This window comes from Hemiscyllium ocellatum, chromosome 3 (genome assembly GCF_020745735.1).
Source record: "Hemiscyllium ocellatum isolate sHemOce1 chromosome 3, sHemOce1.pat.X.cur, whole genome shotgun sequence".
In the NCBI taxonomy this organism is placed as follows: Eukaryota; Metazoa; Chordata; class Chondrichthyes; order Orectolobiformes; family Hemiscylliidae; genus Hemiscyllium; species Hemiscyllium ocellatum.
The window spans coordinates 74,101,041-74,118,987 of NC_083403.1; the positions used below are offsets into that span (position 1 = coordinate 74,101,041).

The 17,947-nt window shown below is 41.8% G+C and overlaps 1 protein-coding gene across 1 annotated transcript in view; it reads left to right on the forward strand.

Annotated features, from left to right (window-relative positions):
* Nucleotides 1-7,284, forward strand: part of LOC132805936 (ERC protein 2-like) — a 53,137-nt gene extending 45,853 nt beyond the window's left edge. Inside the window, exon 8 of the mRNA XM_060821202.1 lies at nucleotides 6,560-7,284. Within this exon, the coding sequence (XP_060677185.1) occupies nucleotides 6,560-6,760 (201 nt within the window). The 3' untranslated portion in view covers nucleotides 6,761-7,284. The remainder of the gene's footprint in view (nucleotides 1-6,559) is intronic.
* Nucleotides 7,285-17,947: the final 10,663 nt, after the last annotated feature.

Below are 17,947 nucleotides of genomic sequence, written 5' to 3' on the forward strand. Positions count from 1 at the left end.
GATGTACCTACAAGAGAAGGTGCAAAACTTGACCTACTCTTGGAAATAAGACAGGAGAGGTGACTGATGTGTCGGTGGGGGAGCACTTTGGGGCCAGCGACCATAATTCTTTTAGTTTTAAAATAGTGATTAGATTAGACTTACAGTGTGGAAACAGGCCCTTCGGCCCAACAAGTCCACACCGACCTGCTGAAGCGCAACCCACCCATTTACCCCTTACCTAACACTACAGGCAATTTAGCATGGCCAATTCACCTGACCCACACATCTTTGGACTGTGGGAGGAAACCGGAGCACCCAGAGGAAACCCACGCAGACACGTGATGGAAAAGAACAGACCAAATCTAAAAGTTGAAGTTCTAAATTAGAGAAAGACCAATTTTGACAGTATTAGGCAAGAACTTTCAAAAGCTGATTGGGCGCAGATGTTCGCAGGTAAAGGGACGGCTGGAAAATGGGAAGAATGAGATAACGAGAATCCAGAGAAAGTATATTCCTGTTAGGGAGAAAGGAAAGGCTGGTAGATATAGGGAATGCTGGGTTACTAAAGAAATTGCTGATTTGGTTAAGAAAAAGAAGGAAGCATATGTCAGGTATAGACAGGATAGATCGAGTGAATCCTAAGAAGAGTATAAAGACAGTAGGAGTATACTTGAGAGAGAAATCAGGAGGGCAAAATGGGGACATGAGATAGCTTTGGCAAATAGAGTTAAGGAGAATCCAAAGGGTTTTTACAAACACATTAAGGACAAAAGGGTAACTAGGGAGAGAATAGGGCCCCTCACAGACCACCAAGGCGGCGTTTGTGTGGAGCCGCAGGAGATGGAACAGATACTAAACGAATATTTTGCATCTGTATTTACTGTGGAAAAGGACATGGAAGATGTAGAATGTGGGGAAATAGATGGTGACATCTTGAAAAATGTTCATATTACAGAAGAGAAAGTGCTGGATGTCTTGAAATGCACAGAAGTGGATAAATCCCCAGTACCTGATCAGGTGTACCCTAGAACTCTGTGGGAAACTAGGGAAATGATTGCAGGGCCTCTTACTGAGATACTTGTATCATCGATAGTCACATGTGAAGTGCGGAAGACCGGAGGTTGGCTAATGTGGTGCCACTGTTTAAGAAGGGTGGTAAGGACAAGCCAGGGAACTGTAGACCAGTGAGCCTGACGGTGGTGGTGGGCAAGTTGTTGGAGAGAATCCTGAGGGACAGGATGTACATGTATTTGGAAAGGCAAGGATTGATTAGGGATAGTCAACATGGCTTTGTGCGTGGGAAATCATCTCATAAACCTGATTGAGTTTTTTGAAGAAGTAACAAGAGGATTGATGAGTGCAGAGCGGTAGATGTGATCTATACGGACTTCAGTAAGGCATTCAACAAGGTTCCCATTGGGAGACTGGTGAGCAAGGTTAGATCGCGTGGAATACAGAGAGAACTCGCCATTTGGATACAGAACTGGCTCAAAGATAGAAGACAGAGGGTGGTGGTGGAGGGTTGTTTTTCAAAATGGAGGCCTGTGACCAGTAGAGTGCCACAAGGATCGGTGCTGGGTCCACTACTTTTCATCATTTATATAAATGATGTGGATATGACACCAAAATTGGAAGTGTAGTGGACAGCGACGAAGGTCATCTTAGATTACAACGGAATCTTGATCGGATGGGCCAATGGGGTAAGAAGTGGCAGATGGAGTTTAATCTAGATAAATGTGAGGTGCTGCATTTTGGGAAAACAAATCTTAGCAGGACTTATACACTTAATGGTGAGGTCCTCTGGAGTGTTGCTGAATAAAGAGACCTTGGAGTGCAGGTTCATAGCTCCTTGAAAGTGGAGGCGCAGGTAGATAGGATCGTGAAGTTTTATGAATGTGATAGATTAAAATTTTAAGTGATATTTGAATGATATGCTTTCCTTTATTGGTTAGAGTATTGAGTACAGGAGTTGGGAGATCATGTTGTGGCTGTCCAGACATTGGTGCAATTCTGGTCTCCTTCCTATCAGAAAGATGTTGTAAAACTTGAAAGGGTTCAGAAAAGATTTACAAGGAAGTTGCCAGGGTTGGAGGATTTGAGCAATAGGGAGAGGTTGAATAGGATAGGGCTGTTTTCCCTGGAGTGTCGGAGGCTGAAGAGTGAACTGATAGATGTTTGTAAAATTATGAGGGGCATGGATAGGATAAATAGACAAAGTCTTTTCCCTAGGGTGGTGGAATCCAGAACTAGAGGGCATAGGTTTAGGATGAGAAGGGAAAGATATAAAAGAGGCATAAGAGGCAACTTTTTCACTCAGAGGGTGCGTGTATGGAATGAGTTGTCAGAGGAAGTGGTGGAGGCCGGTACAATTTAAAGGGCATCTGGATGGGTGTATGAATAGGAAGGGTTTGGAGGGATATGGGCCAGGTGCTGGCAGGTGGGACTAGATTGGGTTGGGATATCTGGTCGGCATGGACAAGTTGGACCGAAGGATCTCTATCCGTGCTGAACATCTCTATGACTCTAATCGATCCAAAGACTTTGTCAATTTGCTGTTTTTACTAACATAATACTCTTACTGCTTCCCTAACTCATTTCTTCCTGCCTTGTGCTTGTAGCCACTATCACTTCCCTTTTTTCTCCATTTCCCATTCCAAAAGCTCTTGCTGCTTCTCACTCACCAGTTCCATCCCCCAACCCTAAACTTCACTCCATTCAACACTTTACATCTCACCTTTCTCATTCACTGCCCCTTCCCAATTTGCCTCGCTGTTCCTCGCTATTCCTCCCCAAACTCATACAGCTGGTTCAAACATAATCATTCAAATTTCACTTAAAATTTTAATCTATCACATTCATAAAACTGTCAGAATAAGAAAACCTTGTCAATAAACATCATCCTCTAAGAGCTCAAAATTGTCAGAATAACACTCATGGTACTCTTGACAGCTATAACAGCCCTTGCTGAACTAAAATCATTATTAGGATTTAATTTTCAATCAAGCATTGATAATTAAATTCTGTTTCACAACTGTATCAAAGCCCCAAGAGCAAAAAAACTATTAAAGACTTTGAAGATGTTGCGTTACTGTACTTCAAAACTGAACAAATGGCTGACTGACACTCAATAATACAAGCCTATTGTTGACAATAAATTGGAAACTCAGAACTGTTCAATGCCAAAGGGCATTGTAATCAGTTGTAAAGACTATTCCACTTTCATATGCCAGTTCATTTTAATTGTCACTTTTCAAAAAAAAAGCACTATTAAAATTCAGTCTATTAAGAAAACATTTAACTTTGCATGTTGTGCTAAGTAAGTAACAATGTTTGTACATGCAATTCAAAAAATTCCCAACTTCAGACTAGCATTCCCATTTTTCACTACTGCTTTGAGTTGTCATGAACCATGCTGTCTCCCAAAACAGGACTGAAGCCTGAAAGGGAGGTGGTAGCACAGTAATAATGCCACTGAATCAGTGATACAGAGCACTAGGTTACTGCAGTCAGGAGTTTGAATCCCACCATAGCTGATCATGAAATTTGATGTCAAAAACCATGAATTAAAAGGGTCAGCTAATAGCAATCATGTAAGCCTTATTTATTGGTTAAGAGCCCGTGTGATTCACTAATTTTCTTTAGGGAAGGAACTCTGGTTTGGCCTATATGACTTCAGACCTACAGAAAAGTAGTTGACTCTTAAACTACTCTTTGAAATGTCCTACCAAACCACTCAATTATATCAAAACCATTGCATCTATCACTTTCCCTGGCAGTTCATTCTATATATGAACCACCCTCTGTGTGAAAAATTTGTTTCTCAGGTCCCTTTTTAAATATTTCTCCCCTCACCTTAAAAATATGCTCCCTGGTTTTGAAATCCTTCAACCCTCAGGAAAATACCTTGGCTGTTCACTTCTATGCCCTTCATATATAAACCTCTATGGGGTCACTTTTCAACTTCATACTCTCCAGTGAAAAACTGTTGGAGTTCAATCACCTCAGTCACAGGACATCTCTGCCTGAGCTCTAGAAAGTATTTTCCTAGGCACAACTATTTTTAGGTGTTTCAATGACCTTTCTTCCATCATTACACTCAAACATGGGACATTCACTGATTATGCAGTGCTCAGCACCATTTGTAGCCCCTCAGATTTTTCCATTCCAGCTAATGTTATTACTGGTCAAGTCTGATTCCACACTAATCTGCCTGAGTAGATCATATTTTGTTTTGATTTTAACAAGGTGGTTTTTGATTGAAACAAAAGCATTTAATATTGGAGCTTTATTTTTAACAACACAGATGTTTATTAAGCAAAAGGAATTTAAGATAACAGCATAAATCAGACATAAATACAAACATAAAGATTTTGAAACACAGATATATAATCCTGTTAATCCCAAAACACTAAACACTGCTGTATGATATCCAAAAGCAACCTTTGTACAGTACTCATACCAGAAAATTCCTTTCTCAAATATGACAACAGGTTTATTTTGACTTTCACTTACAGTTTGGAAAATCTGACAGCTCCAGGAAGAAGCTATTGCACACCAAGGTTTAAGTGGTCTCAGCTTCAAATGATCTTTTCAAGTTTTAATCCAAACACTTCTGGTCCAGGACTTAGCTTCTTACCCCAAGTAATCTAATGTTAACATATTTAATTATATTTCCCCTCTTTCTCAGGAGTGACTTTACGTGTGAAAATGACTGTTCAACTGCCCAAACTGAAAGTGACACTGAAAAATTCTCTAAGCGATAGAGGTTTAGAACATAGAATATAGAACAATACAGCGCAGAACAGGCCCTTCGGCCCTCGATATTGCACCGACCTGTGAACTATTCTCAGCTTGTCCCCCTACACTATCCCATCATCATCCATGTGCTTATCCAAGAATTGTTTAAATCTCCCTAATGTGGCTGAGCTGACTGCATTGGCAGGTAGGGCATTCCATGCCCTTACCACCATCTAAGTAAAGCCTCTGACATCTGTCTTAAATCTATCACTCCCCAATTTGTAGTTATGCCCCCTCGTACAAGCTGACGTCATCATCCTAGGAAAAAGTTTCCCCCAAGTGTTATAAAAGGTCCAGACATTTTGATCAAAATCTTTGAGATATAATTGTTTATCTTGCTTGATTGTAAACCACACCCTCCAAGATAAATAAAAATCCATTTAGTTCTGAAAACTAGCCCTCTTTGTTTGTAAAAAACATAATAGCTTCAGAAACGTTCAAGTTAATTATTAATTAATTCAGAGAGACACAAATCAATATGACACTCCTACAAAATCCTAAAAGCCAGTCTACATCACAAGATACTAAAGCAGCTTATGTTTATAAACAGAATGACCTGGATAACATCTAGGCATGAGCTAAAAAAGAATGGCAAATAATATTTGTGCCAGGCAAAAACCCACTCCAAGCTCAAAAGATCTGACCATTGCCCTTTAATGTTCAGTGGCATTACCATCACAATCAATCAGGCGAGCTGGGAGTGGGTACAAGATGTCATTGACCAGAACCTGAGTTGGACCAGCACACACATACTGTGACCACAAGAGCAGGTCAAAAACTAATAATTCCACAGCCAATAGCTTGCCTTCTGTCTCTTCAATGCCTGACCAGCATTGACAAGCCAAATTGAGGAGTGATGAAATATTCTCTCCACTTGCTTGAATGCAATCTCAACAACATTCAGAGTGCTCAGTACCATCCCTAACAAAGTATCCTGCTTGCTTGGCACCCTATTCACTGTTTTCCACTTTCAGTTCCCTTATGATTGGCGTTTAACGGCAGCATGAGCACCATATGCTGTAACTGCAGTCATTCATTCAGATTTCTCTGACTGCATCTTCCAAACCCTCAAACAAGGGCGGATGGACGGAAACTCTACTAGCACGTTCTCCCCTAAGCCATCTCCCATCCTGGTTGAGATCAACAAGTCCATTCCTTCACTTTTGCTGAGTCAAGATCCTGGCACTTCCTCCCTAACAGCACTGTAGGTATACCTACACTCCAAGATCCACAGCAGTTGAAGAAGGTAGTTCACCACTCTCTTCTCAAGGGCTATTCGGGATGGGAAATAAATGATGGTTTAGCCAATGACACCCATTTCCCATGAATAAATATTTTAAAGAACTATAGCAGTGGTTCCAAAAACCCATCTCCACAATCAAGCCAGCAGCAGAAGAGTGTTGCTTGTAGGCTTGCTACCCCTATCCTGAGATGTTACAATGCTAATATCAAAAAATTTTCAAGTGACATGAATGGTGCAAGAATACCAGAAGAGTTCTCTGCCCAATTTTTTAAAAGCTGCCTGTCTAGGTTCAAGGTCTCAAGCATCTCTTTTCACATTCACAATTAAGATTGGGTAGGTTTTCAACTTAGTATACAATTACATATAAACTCTAGGTCTAATATGTTGTAATGTTATTGACATTTACTGTGGACTAAAGTTTACTTGATTTCAGCTGACTTAGTCTTGTTTAATTGTAATCATTAAAACTGAAATATTAGGGTAATTGTTTCTAAAAATCACATTGATATGCTTAAAATTTAAATTCCTTCAATGCAGCTTTCAAGTAAGGAGGAAGAACTTTCTCAAATCTACTCAGAAATACAATTGTTTGAACAGGACATTTCTACTTTGAAGTCCCAGAATGCAATGGATCAGAGCTTTGGCTCTGAAAAATGGCAGCAACTTGCTAAATCGACCAGCTCTGTGATGGAATTAACCGGACCAATGAGGAGAAGCATTAAAACAAAGACTTACTAATGGTTGGGTCATTACATTCTGACTTACAGTGAATGTCGATGAAATAAATAACAAAAAACCTGTGTCTCTTAAAAATGTCATTGAAAACTCATTTCTAGGGTGTAGGTTTGCTCGCTGAGCTGTAGGTTTGATATCCAGATGTTTCATTACCTGGCTAGGTAACATCATCAGTGGCGACCTCCACTGATGAACCTCAGAAGATCCATTCCTGGATGGGGTTCCTGGGTTTTGTGGTGATGTCATTTCTTGTTCATTTTCTGAGGGGTTTATAGATGGCATCTAGATCTATATGTTTGTTTATTGCATTGTGGTTGGAGTGCCAGGCCTCGATGAATTCTCTGGCATGTCTTTGCTTAGCCTGTCCCAGGATAGATGTGTTGTCCCAGTCAAAATTGTGTTTTTTTTCATCCGTGTGTAGGGCTACGAGGGAGAGAGGGTCGTGTCTTTTTGTGGCTAACTGGTGTTCGTGTATCCTGGTGGCTAACTTTCTTCCTGTTTTTCCTATGTAGTGTTTGTGGCAGTCCTTGCATGGAATTTTGTAGATGACATTGGCTTTGTCCATGGGTTGTACTGGGTCTTTTAAGTTTGTTAGTTTCTGTTTTGCAGTTTTTGGCTAATTAACATTTTATGATACCAATAAACTGTAATACGTGACAAATAAAGTGACTGTGTTTTCTCCCTTAAGTCTTCGGAGTGTACACTCAGGTGTATGTGGTACATAAGTAGTTTAATCATCTATTTTTTGATCTGACTGGTCCACATCACTATCAGGGCTCACTGTCCTTTTACCAAAATCACCCACTACTCTGCAACAACCTTGGAAGCAAATATTACCCTCCAGTTCTTTTCATTCTGTCCAACCACATCATTCAGCCTTTCTTTCTGTACTATTCACTCTTAGATTTAACAACAATTACAACATTTAAAAGACATTTTGATAGGGATTTGGATGGAAAAGTTTTAGAAGGATATGGGCCAAACAAAGGCAAATGGGACGAGTTCAGTTTAGGAATTTGAGTTGGGCTGAGGGGCATGTTTCCTAGCCATCTACCTCTATGGCTTTGACATCATGGATTCTTTTGTCATGAGTTGGAAAGCATCCATTCAGCCTCTGTCCCCTTGCTACCAAACTAACCTTCACAGCATAATCTCTCTCCTCCCAAGCCCTTGTATGGGCATCCTATCTCTGTCTCCAGCTTCTCTTCCTGATGATGTGGAAAATTAAGTGATTGATAAGAGTTGCTGCGTAATACAACTGTAGTTTGTAAACTCAAGATGTTTTCTTTCTACCAGCTTGTTTGTCTATGTGAATCCATTAGGATTTGCTTTTCTGCAGTTAATGGCATGGGATGTGTAGACCAGATAAGACCAAGAGTGTAGCCCGGGTGTCTGGAAAAGGAGCACGCAGTGTCCACCAACACCCTGGAGTTGTTCAGGGAGAGGTGGGCGCCGCAGGGAGTGGAGTGCATTATTTCCCCCTCCAACTCTATTTTGATTTAATCTCTGCCCTCCCTTTCATTGTTTGATCACACAGCATTGCCCTTTGATGTGAAGGGCACTGCTTGTCACAGGCTACTCGGGTGTTTCCTTTCTTCCTGGAAATTTGAATAAAGATTTGTGCACCTTGTGTCTTTTGCTAAGTCTCACACCTGCACGCACACAACATGGGTGCTGGGGGAAAAATAAGTACTATCACAGTTAGGCGGTAGTGTGGGGGAAAAATAAACAGGAGTGTCACTGTGTCTGACACTCGCACAAAAAAACGACCAAGAGTGTTTTGAATCCAAGTTGTTAAGAATTTTGGACAAATAAAATTGTGCTCAGACCTTAGAGAGGGACTTCAATGAACAGAAAGAAACAGACAGATTTTGATGGAGAGATAGACTTTGCTGCACATTTGTAATAAAGTTTAACCATCTCCGAATCCAATTGTGGCATTTGTACCCCAACAATACTTCTGAGTTCATTTAAACCATGAGACTTACTTTCTGATTTCTTAACTCATTTCCATTTACGTGTTGACATCTCAATTCTCTTCTGGATCACATGCAAGCTGACATCAATTTTGCTCAGAAGATTCATCTTTGGCACCACTAACATCATGGGATGGATTTGAGGAGCTGTAAAACTGGTGACCAGGTGTAGTACTGCAAAGGAGGCCTAGTGTCAGATCCCTAACAGCCATAAAATGAATCCCAATAACATCAGCGGCATGAAGGTCAAGAAACAGGAAACTCATCCATTCACTACAGAAACCTCAATTATCCAAAATTGACAGCTTGCATGTAATTTAGATGTAATTTACCACAAAGTAATGTGCTTCCCTTGTAAAGGGAACCTGGTGCCTTTTATGACCTACAAATTGAATGCTGCACCTTACAGATGGTTCACCTTGCTCACCGTGAATGTGAAATAAAGGAGGATTAATGATATCTTTGCTCTAAGAATATGTAAAAGGTGCAGGTGATATCTGATTGAGTGGAATACAAGACTGAGTCTGTGAAGTTCCAGCTAAATCACCAACTTTGCCAGGTCTTGTAAATAGTTAGATTTAACACAGCCTGTTAATGTTCACTCATAAGTGTTTGAATCTTATATTACTATGGTGAGAGCTGATTTGACTAACAGGAGAGTGATGCGCAGGGAGCACTGTATTTGAGATTTTCTCTGTATTTAAACAGGATAATCTGGCAATTTGACAAGAAGGGTCTAAGTTAGGAAGTATCTAAGCCAAAGATATTAGGTCCAAAAATTCATGGGGTATATGAGATACAGAAGCTGCTGATTGAAGTGGCAGTACATATCAGTATTTCTAAGAGGATGGCACATTGGAAGGAATCTGCCAGTGTTACCAACAGAAAACTCTTTTTACTGCAGCAACAGGAGGGAGCACAATGATAGGAGAACAGGCATCAAGACAGAAGTAGGCACTGATCCCTAAAGCATAATGGAATTTACATAATTGGAATGACATATTTAAAAATCTTTGAGAGAGTGTCTGAAGAGACTGGGCCCTGCAGAGAGACCATCACAGAGTTCTTTGCCCTCATTCAAGACAACCTGATCCCATGCGCATACTATGAAAACTATGCTAGTGGCTAAGCCTTTTTTTTCATTCCAATATAGCCAGTTTCTTTTATGGCTTTTAGTGACATTAATGGCCTCTTCTAAGCAACCATTAACCACCCTATCAAGGAGGTGAACAATCCATCACACTATGGGATTAATAAGATTCCAGACAAATGAGAGCAACCATGCAGAGAGGGAAAGGTTATCTGTAATGTGTTGTGATCAAGGCAACATGTGAGGAGCTGGCATTGTTTAACAACAATTCTATTTTCCTAATTTGCTGCTGTGACCACAAAATGCTAAATCATGTATGTGTGCTTGCTATAATGCAGAACTACAGAATGCTCTCCAGCATTACCCAGCAACGGTGTCATAGCTTTTTGTGGCATGCTGAACTGCACAACATTGCCATGCAGAAAGGGATAATGTCAACCAAGAGGAAGAAACGCCATGAGCCTCATTTGATGGGAAGGATGAGGAAGTAGAGGACAACGTTACCAATATCTAACCCATAGAAGTTGATGTATGTGAGCAGGGGTCATTTCATACTGACCCCGTTCCAACTACCTGGTCACCATTCAGCAACATAAAAACAAATGCCAATTCCCCCATCTATGAATGACACAGAGTTGCAAAAGGAATTCACAACATTCTACACACAGAAATGCATATGTCATTCTGCAAGCAAGCTGCCTGTGTCACTAAAAATCCCTGCTGCAAGGCAATGCTGTGCTGTGCAGTACAGAGGAAGGATTATCTGGCAAGATTGCAAGGTTCCAATGCTTGGCTGAACTATGTTGTCCGGCATTCAATTATCCAGAATTTGATTAACCAAACTAAATACTCCCTGCCCATGTCCTTCAGATAATTTAGGTTCCTCTGTGTACCACAAATATCTGTGACACCTTTACAAAATTAGAGGTAGCTTGGGGGTCATAATATTCCTTTACTAAATCCATCAACGCTTGAAAAGTTTGAGTATCTGGTGCCTCAGGAAACATTAGGCTCCTAATAACCAAAAATGCTGTAGGTCCACAAGCTTTTGATATGCCTCAATGTCATTCTCTGGGAAACAAAATGTAATCTTTTCACATACTGGGCCTAGTCTTCAATAGCAGGATCAAGCGAGTCAAACTTCCCAAATAATGACATGATGCCAGAAATTTTTACCCCCAACTCAAAGACGACGATTGCAAGCAAATTTCTTCAGCATCATGTTATTTTTTTCTCACGGGCCTGCAAAAAATGGGACACAAGGTGCATATTCAGACACCTTTTAGTGATTTGAGGGTCTTTGTCAGGTTGAGAGCTCCAGACCACTACCACCCTCTGGGTGAAAAGCTGTTACCTCCTCTTCCCTCAATCTTTCTCCTAATCACTTTAAGCCCATGTCCTACTGACCACTTGCTAAGTTAAATTCATCCTTCCCATCCAGACCCCTCACAGTTTTGTGGAACTCAATCATATTTTCCACCAACTTCCTTGTTCCAGGACCAGCCTATATAATCCTTTCTTGTAGTTGCATTTTTCCAGTCCTGGCAACATCTTTTCAAATCTCCTCTGTACCCTCTCTAATGCAATTATACCATGTATATAATAAGGTGGGATGGAAACTATGGCCTAATTAATGATTTATGTAGTTAAAGCAAGCCCTGTCTGTTCCAATATTATGTAATATACTTAATGAAGATAAAGATTTCCTATCCCTTATCAAACTGTCCTGTTACCTTCAAAGATCTATCAACATTCACTTCCTCAACATCACCTCAATGTACTCCCATTAACCGTGTATTCCTTTACCTTATTCAATCTCCTCAAATACAACATCTCATATTTCTTTGTGTTGAATTCCATTTGCCACTTCCCTTGCCCTCCTGACAAGTTTATTGATAACTTCCTGCTGTCTACAGCTATCCTCAATACTATCAACCATGCAGCCAATTCTCATTTAGTCTGCAAACCTCTTGACTGTGCTCCCTACATTTATGTCAAAATGATTACTATATACCACAAAAATCAGGGGACTTTAATGAGTCCTGTGAAACCTTACTGGAAACAGTCTTCTAGTTACAAAAGTGCCTATCAACAATTACCTCTCACTCTCTGACACTGAATTAATTTTACATCCAGCTTGTTATCGTCCCCAAGGCCTTTTATTTTTAAACCAATCTGCATTGGAATATTTTCAAACATTGTGCCAAAATCTTGTTGCTATGCTGCTCCTTTAACAAGGTTATGATATCCTTGGCTTTTTTTTCAGGGAGGTCATAAAAGACACAGACTTTGAAAAGTCTATGTTTAAAGGGTTTTTAGGGCCAGTTTGATTATAGCTAACAGATACTGCCTCAGGCAAAAGGCTTTTAAGTTTTTTTAAAAATGCTTGTACAATGAAAGGGGGAGTGGCTCGTTCTCCCAGCTCAGCTTTTCTCTGGTTTAGTCTGGCTATTCACTGAAGGCAGTTGGAAACAGCTGCTGAACCCAAAGAAGCAGGTCCAGGCTGATCCTCCTCTCTCTCTGACTTCTCTCCTGTAAGACCCTGTGTTTGATTTTTTTTCCTTTTGTGCCAAGGAGTGTTTATGGGGATTGCTGCAAGTATTTGGAGCTGCATCATTAAGTTCGGATGCTCTGTTGGGTTTTCAGAGAGGTTAAGTTAATCGCTATTCTGTTGTCTTTTGTTTGTATTTCATTTGATAATCTTGTCAATAATTCTGTTTTGTTTTGATACTACGTGGTTTGACCAATTGTACCCCTCTTGGAATATCTGTGTTACACCTGCTTAAAACAACTAGCAAAGTTCAAGTGTTTGCTACTTTCTTGAAATATTTTGAGGCGGTCTGGCCAGAGCCATAACAATCTGCGTAGACCATAACCCTCTTTTCACTTCCTCAAAACATCTGTGCCAGTTTTCATTTGTTCCGGTGTTAAATATCTTCCACAATGGTGTACTGGTTTCCGAAGTTTCTCCACTATCACCATTAGTCTGACTGACCTGCAGTCCTTGGATTATTTTTTCTCCCACTTTTTGAACAGGGGAATAATATTTCAACCCTCCAGTTCCTCTGAAATCACTTCCAGGTTTTATAGCTACAGCCTCCACAATTGGTGTCCATCCTTCCCTCAACAGCATACATGTCACTTGTGGGAACAGTAGGTAGAATCTTGTGCTCTTAAGGGCCAGAAGGTCATGCTCCCCCTGATGATGCTGAGACAGGCATTGTGTAAGCTCTGTGGTTGGCTCATCTCCTTTATTTGGAATCATAAACAGCCCCGTATCAAATTAGAAAAGCTGCAGCTCCCACAAGCAAGGGGATGACTGGACTTCCTAGATTTTAGGAGGTATCAATTGAGCTCCTTATTATCTTATGTAGCTGATTGGATCTCTTGTGTCCCACAATCAATCTGGTTAGATATTGAGACCTCCCAAGCAAAATGTCACCTCATTAATCTTTTATTTATGGACAAGATGAGAGCTATTATGGACACTGACCTCTATACCGCTGAAGCCAAACACCAACTCGAGGACACCTCTTCCTACTGCCCCCTCAACCATGACCCCACCCCCTATCACCAAACCATCATCTCCAAGACCATACAGAACCTCATCACCTCAAGAGATCTCCTACCCACAGCTTCCAACCTCATAGTCCAGGAACCCCACACTGCCCGGTTCTACCTCCTTCCCAAGATCCCAAGCCTGACCACCCTGGCCGACCCATTGTCTCAGCATGCTCCTGCCCCACTGAACTCATCTCTACTTACCTCGACACTGTCCTATTCCCCCCTAGTCCAGGAACTCCCCACATACTTTCGAGACACCACCCACGCCCTCCACCTCCTCCAAGACTTCCATTTCCCCGGCCCCCAACGCCTCATCTTCACCATGGATATCCAATCCCTCTACACCTCCATCCGCCATGACCAGGGCCTCCAAGCCCTCCATTTTTTCCTCTCCAGACGTCCCCAACAGTACCCTTCCACCGACACTCTTATTCGTTTGGCCGAACTGGTTCTCACCCTTAACAATTCCTCCTTCGAATCCTCCCACTTCCTCCAGACCAAAGGGGTAGCCATGGGCACATGTATGGGCCCCAGCTATGCCTGTCTCTGTTGGCTACGTAGAACAGTTGATCTTTCGTAATTACACCGGCACCACTCCCCACCTCTTCCTCCGCTACATTGATGACTGCATTGGCGCCACCTCGTGCTCCGGCAAGGAGGTTGAGCAATTCATCAACTTCACCAACACATTCCACCCTGACCTTAAATTTACCTTGACCATCTCTGACACCTCCCTCCCCTTCCTGGACCTCTCCATCTCCATTAATGACGACCGACTTGACACTAACATTTTTTACAAACCCACCAACTCCCACAGCTACCTAGATTACACCTCTTCCCACCCTACCTTTTGCAAAAATGCCATCCAGTATTCCCAATTTCTCCAACTCCGCCGTATCTGCTCCCAGGAGGACCAGTTCCACCTCAAAACACACCAGATGGCCTCCTTCTTTAGAGACCGCAATTTCCCTTCCCACGTGGTTAAAGATGCCCTCCAACGCATCTTGTCCACATCCCGCACCTCCACCCTCAGACCCCAACCCTCCAACTGTAACAAGGATAGAATTCCCCTGGTGCTCACCTTCCACCCTACCAACCTTAGTGTAAACCAAATCATCCGCCGACATTTCTGCCACCTTCAAAAAGATCCCACCCTCAGGGATATATTTCCCTCCCCGCCCCTTTCCGCCTTCCACAAAGACCATTCCCTCCGTGACTACCTGGTCAGGTCCACGCCCCCCCCCCCCCCCCCCCCTTACAACCCACCCTCCCATCCTGGCACCTTCCCCTGTCACTGCAGAAACTATAAAACTGGCGCTCACACCTCCTCCCTCACCTCTAACCAAGGCCCTAAAGGAGCCTTCCACATCCACCAAAGTTTTACCTGCACATCCACTAATATCATTTATTGTATCCGTTGCTCCCGATGCAGTCTCCTCTACATTGGGGAGACTGGGCGCCTCCTAGCAGAGCGCTTTAGGGAACATCTCTGGGACACCTGCACCAATCAACCACACTGCCCCGTGGCCCAACATTTCAACTCCCCCTCCCACTCTGTCGAGGACATGGAGGTCCTGGGCCTCCTTTACCGCCGGTCCCTCACCACCAGATGCCTGGAGGAAGAATGCCTCATCTTCTGCCTTGGAACACTTCAACCCCAGGGCATCAATGTAGACTTCAACCGTTTCCTCATTTCCCCTTCCCCCACCACACCCTAGTTTCAAACTTCCAGCTCAGCACTGTCCCCATGACTTGTCCGGACTTGTCCTACCTGCCTATCTCCTTTTCCACCTATCCACTCCACCCTCTCCTCCCTGACCTATCATCTTCATCCCCTCCCCCACTCACCTATTGTACTCTATGCTACTTTCTCCCCACCCCCACCCTCTTCTAGATTATCTCTCCATGCTTCAGGCTCACTGCCTTTGTTCCTAATGAAGGACTTTTGCCCGAAACGTCGATTTCGCTGCTTGTTGGATGCTGCCTGAACTGCTGTGCTCTTCCAGCACCACTAATCCAGAATCTGGTTTCCAGCATCTGCAGTCATTGTTTTTACCTACTGTAAAGCCCTATTCTATTAAATACAATTAAAGCCTGGAAGATAAACATCCCCTTATACTCCTACAGTGAGAGCACCGGGATTTCAGCCAGGAGTGACAGATGCTACATTTAAAATTTGGAAGTCCAGAGGTATCTCCTACTTGGGAGACCTGTTCGATGGGGAGGTTATGATGTCCTTTGAGCAGTTGCACCAGATGTTTGGACTGCCTAACAGGGACCTTTTTCGGAATTTCCAAATGCGAGATTATATACAAAAGACGACCACACTGATAATTAATCCCTACAATCAGATAGGGAAAGGAGAGTGCTATGGCCGATGGGGCCCCCTCGGTTAGTACTCTTTATCACTCATTATATAATAAAGTATCCAAGGACATGGAATTATTATTTAAAACCTGCAATCAAGAATTAAGCTTGGAAGTCTCATTAGAAATGTGGGAGGACATCTGAGAAAATGCCAGAAAGATCTCTATTAGTAATAGAACTCAGGCTATTCAATTAAAGATACTCCACAGGGCTCATATGGCACCTGAACGACTTGCAAAATTCAAGGCAGGAGCATCCCCAATGTGTCCTAAATGTAAAATAGAAGTTAATACTATCATGCATTGTCTTTGGGCATGTCATAAGACCTGTAAGTATTGGAACAGAGTAGCAAATGCCTTGACAGAGATCTAAGGTATGGAGATTAGATTGGATCCAGTGTCCCTGCTTTTGGGTTCTTCAGATTTTTCCTCCCTGGATGTGTACAGGAGGAAATTATTTACCATTCTTTCTTTCTGTGCAAGGAAAAATATCTTAGTGAATTGGGTAGCTGAAGGCCCTCCAGGAGTTTCGAACTGGCACAGGTTAATCATGGAACATATCCCCTTGACTTTCTCACAAATATGGTGCACCAAAAAAAACAAAATTATTCTATAAAACATGGCAACCCTTTTTGAACTACATCGACACATATTTCGGCCATACTGACCAGGGCTTTTGTCTGGCTGTGGTAATGGTTCTGGCTGGTTTGGGGACCCCCGGGAGGAGGAATCCTGTATAACTGTGGGTTTTATTATGACTTGATATAAATCTGTTTTGAGCATATATTTAGTTTATTGTTTATTGTTAGTAATGTATGATATTCTATTTATGTTTTAGTTGTTTGTAGGATAGATTAGAAGTTTGTTTGGTTTTTCTTTCTCCTTTTTTTGGTTATTATTTTATTTCTCTTTTTTATTTAATTTTATATTGATGTTTATTCTTGTTTGTATTACTTTTGTAATTTTGTAAAGAATCTTAAAAATTTTCTTTTTGCAATAGAATACCTAAAAAAAAGGCCAAAGGGTCATTGAATAAGGCAGTATTGTGATGCTTCCAAACCCCACCCCTGCAACCACTGGAATTACGTTCAAAGCAGAAAGTTGCATAATCAGTCTTCACCAATTGAAGCCCTTGAGTGGTGAATTAAAGACCACTAAACATAGAACAGTGAGCAACCATGTTGTCTATGCTGATGACCCCCACTGCCCTCTCCCAATAACCCAATCCCCAGAAATACTACTCCCTCCCCAACCAAACTCACATAATTTACACCTTGTTCCCTTGTGACATTGGGTTTCTTTCTGGCAGTAGTCATGACCTCCTCTTTGGCATTCTGATTGGCTGGCATCTTTTTCTGGGCGGGATTTCCATTCAGGGAATCCTAATTCCAGCAACAGGCACACCAGTGGTCTCACCAATGCCTGATTGCCTTTAAATATCATTATGAAGTTGAAGGTGTGTCTGTACATTTAAGAGAGAGAGAGAAAAAAATGCTGTTCTGAACTGAGAGATTGCCAGCACCTGTGTATATGACTAGATGGCAGTCCTAGACTGTACTAGAAAGTTAAAATACAGTAGTCCCCCTGTACCCGCACACTCCAAGACCTATCCCGGAAGGCCAAAACTGCAGATAGGAGTGAACCCATTCATTTAAATGGGAAACATACCTTCCCAGAAACCTCTTGTCCCTGGTTCTAAAATGTTCCCATTTATACATTCAGGCCACATAAACGACAGGTAATTGAAACCATGGTAACTAGACCTGTGGATACAAGGGTCATCTTGTGTGTAACATTGGTTGTGAAATAGATGTTTGAGTTTTGATTGCTGTTTTGACAACAATTTGAACTTAATCAAACAATTTAACTTATGCCCCAGGATGCTAAAACCAAATATTTTGCGAACATCAAACCAATGAGACAATCCAATGTTGGGAGTATAAAAATGTGGGCATTCTGAAAATTGAAGAGAGCAACTGCCATTGAGACAGATAGGCCTGGAGATCTAACATCTTGCTCTCTGAGAAGTTAGGAAACACTTTCTATCAAAGGTACATTTTCATATGACACATACTCACAGGAAAGAGAGAGAAGACAACGCAGGGAGCTCCTCAACTGGAAGAAGAGACACAGAAGCTGACAGGGACTTTGTGGTCTTGAAATTAAATAGATGTAATTTTAATAAGTGTTGTAT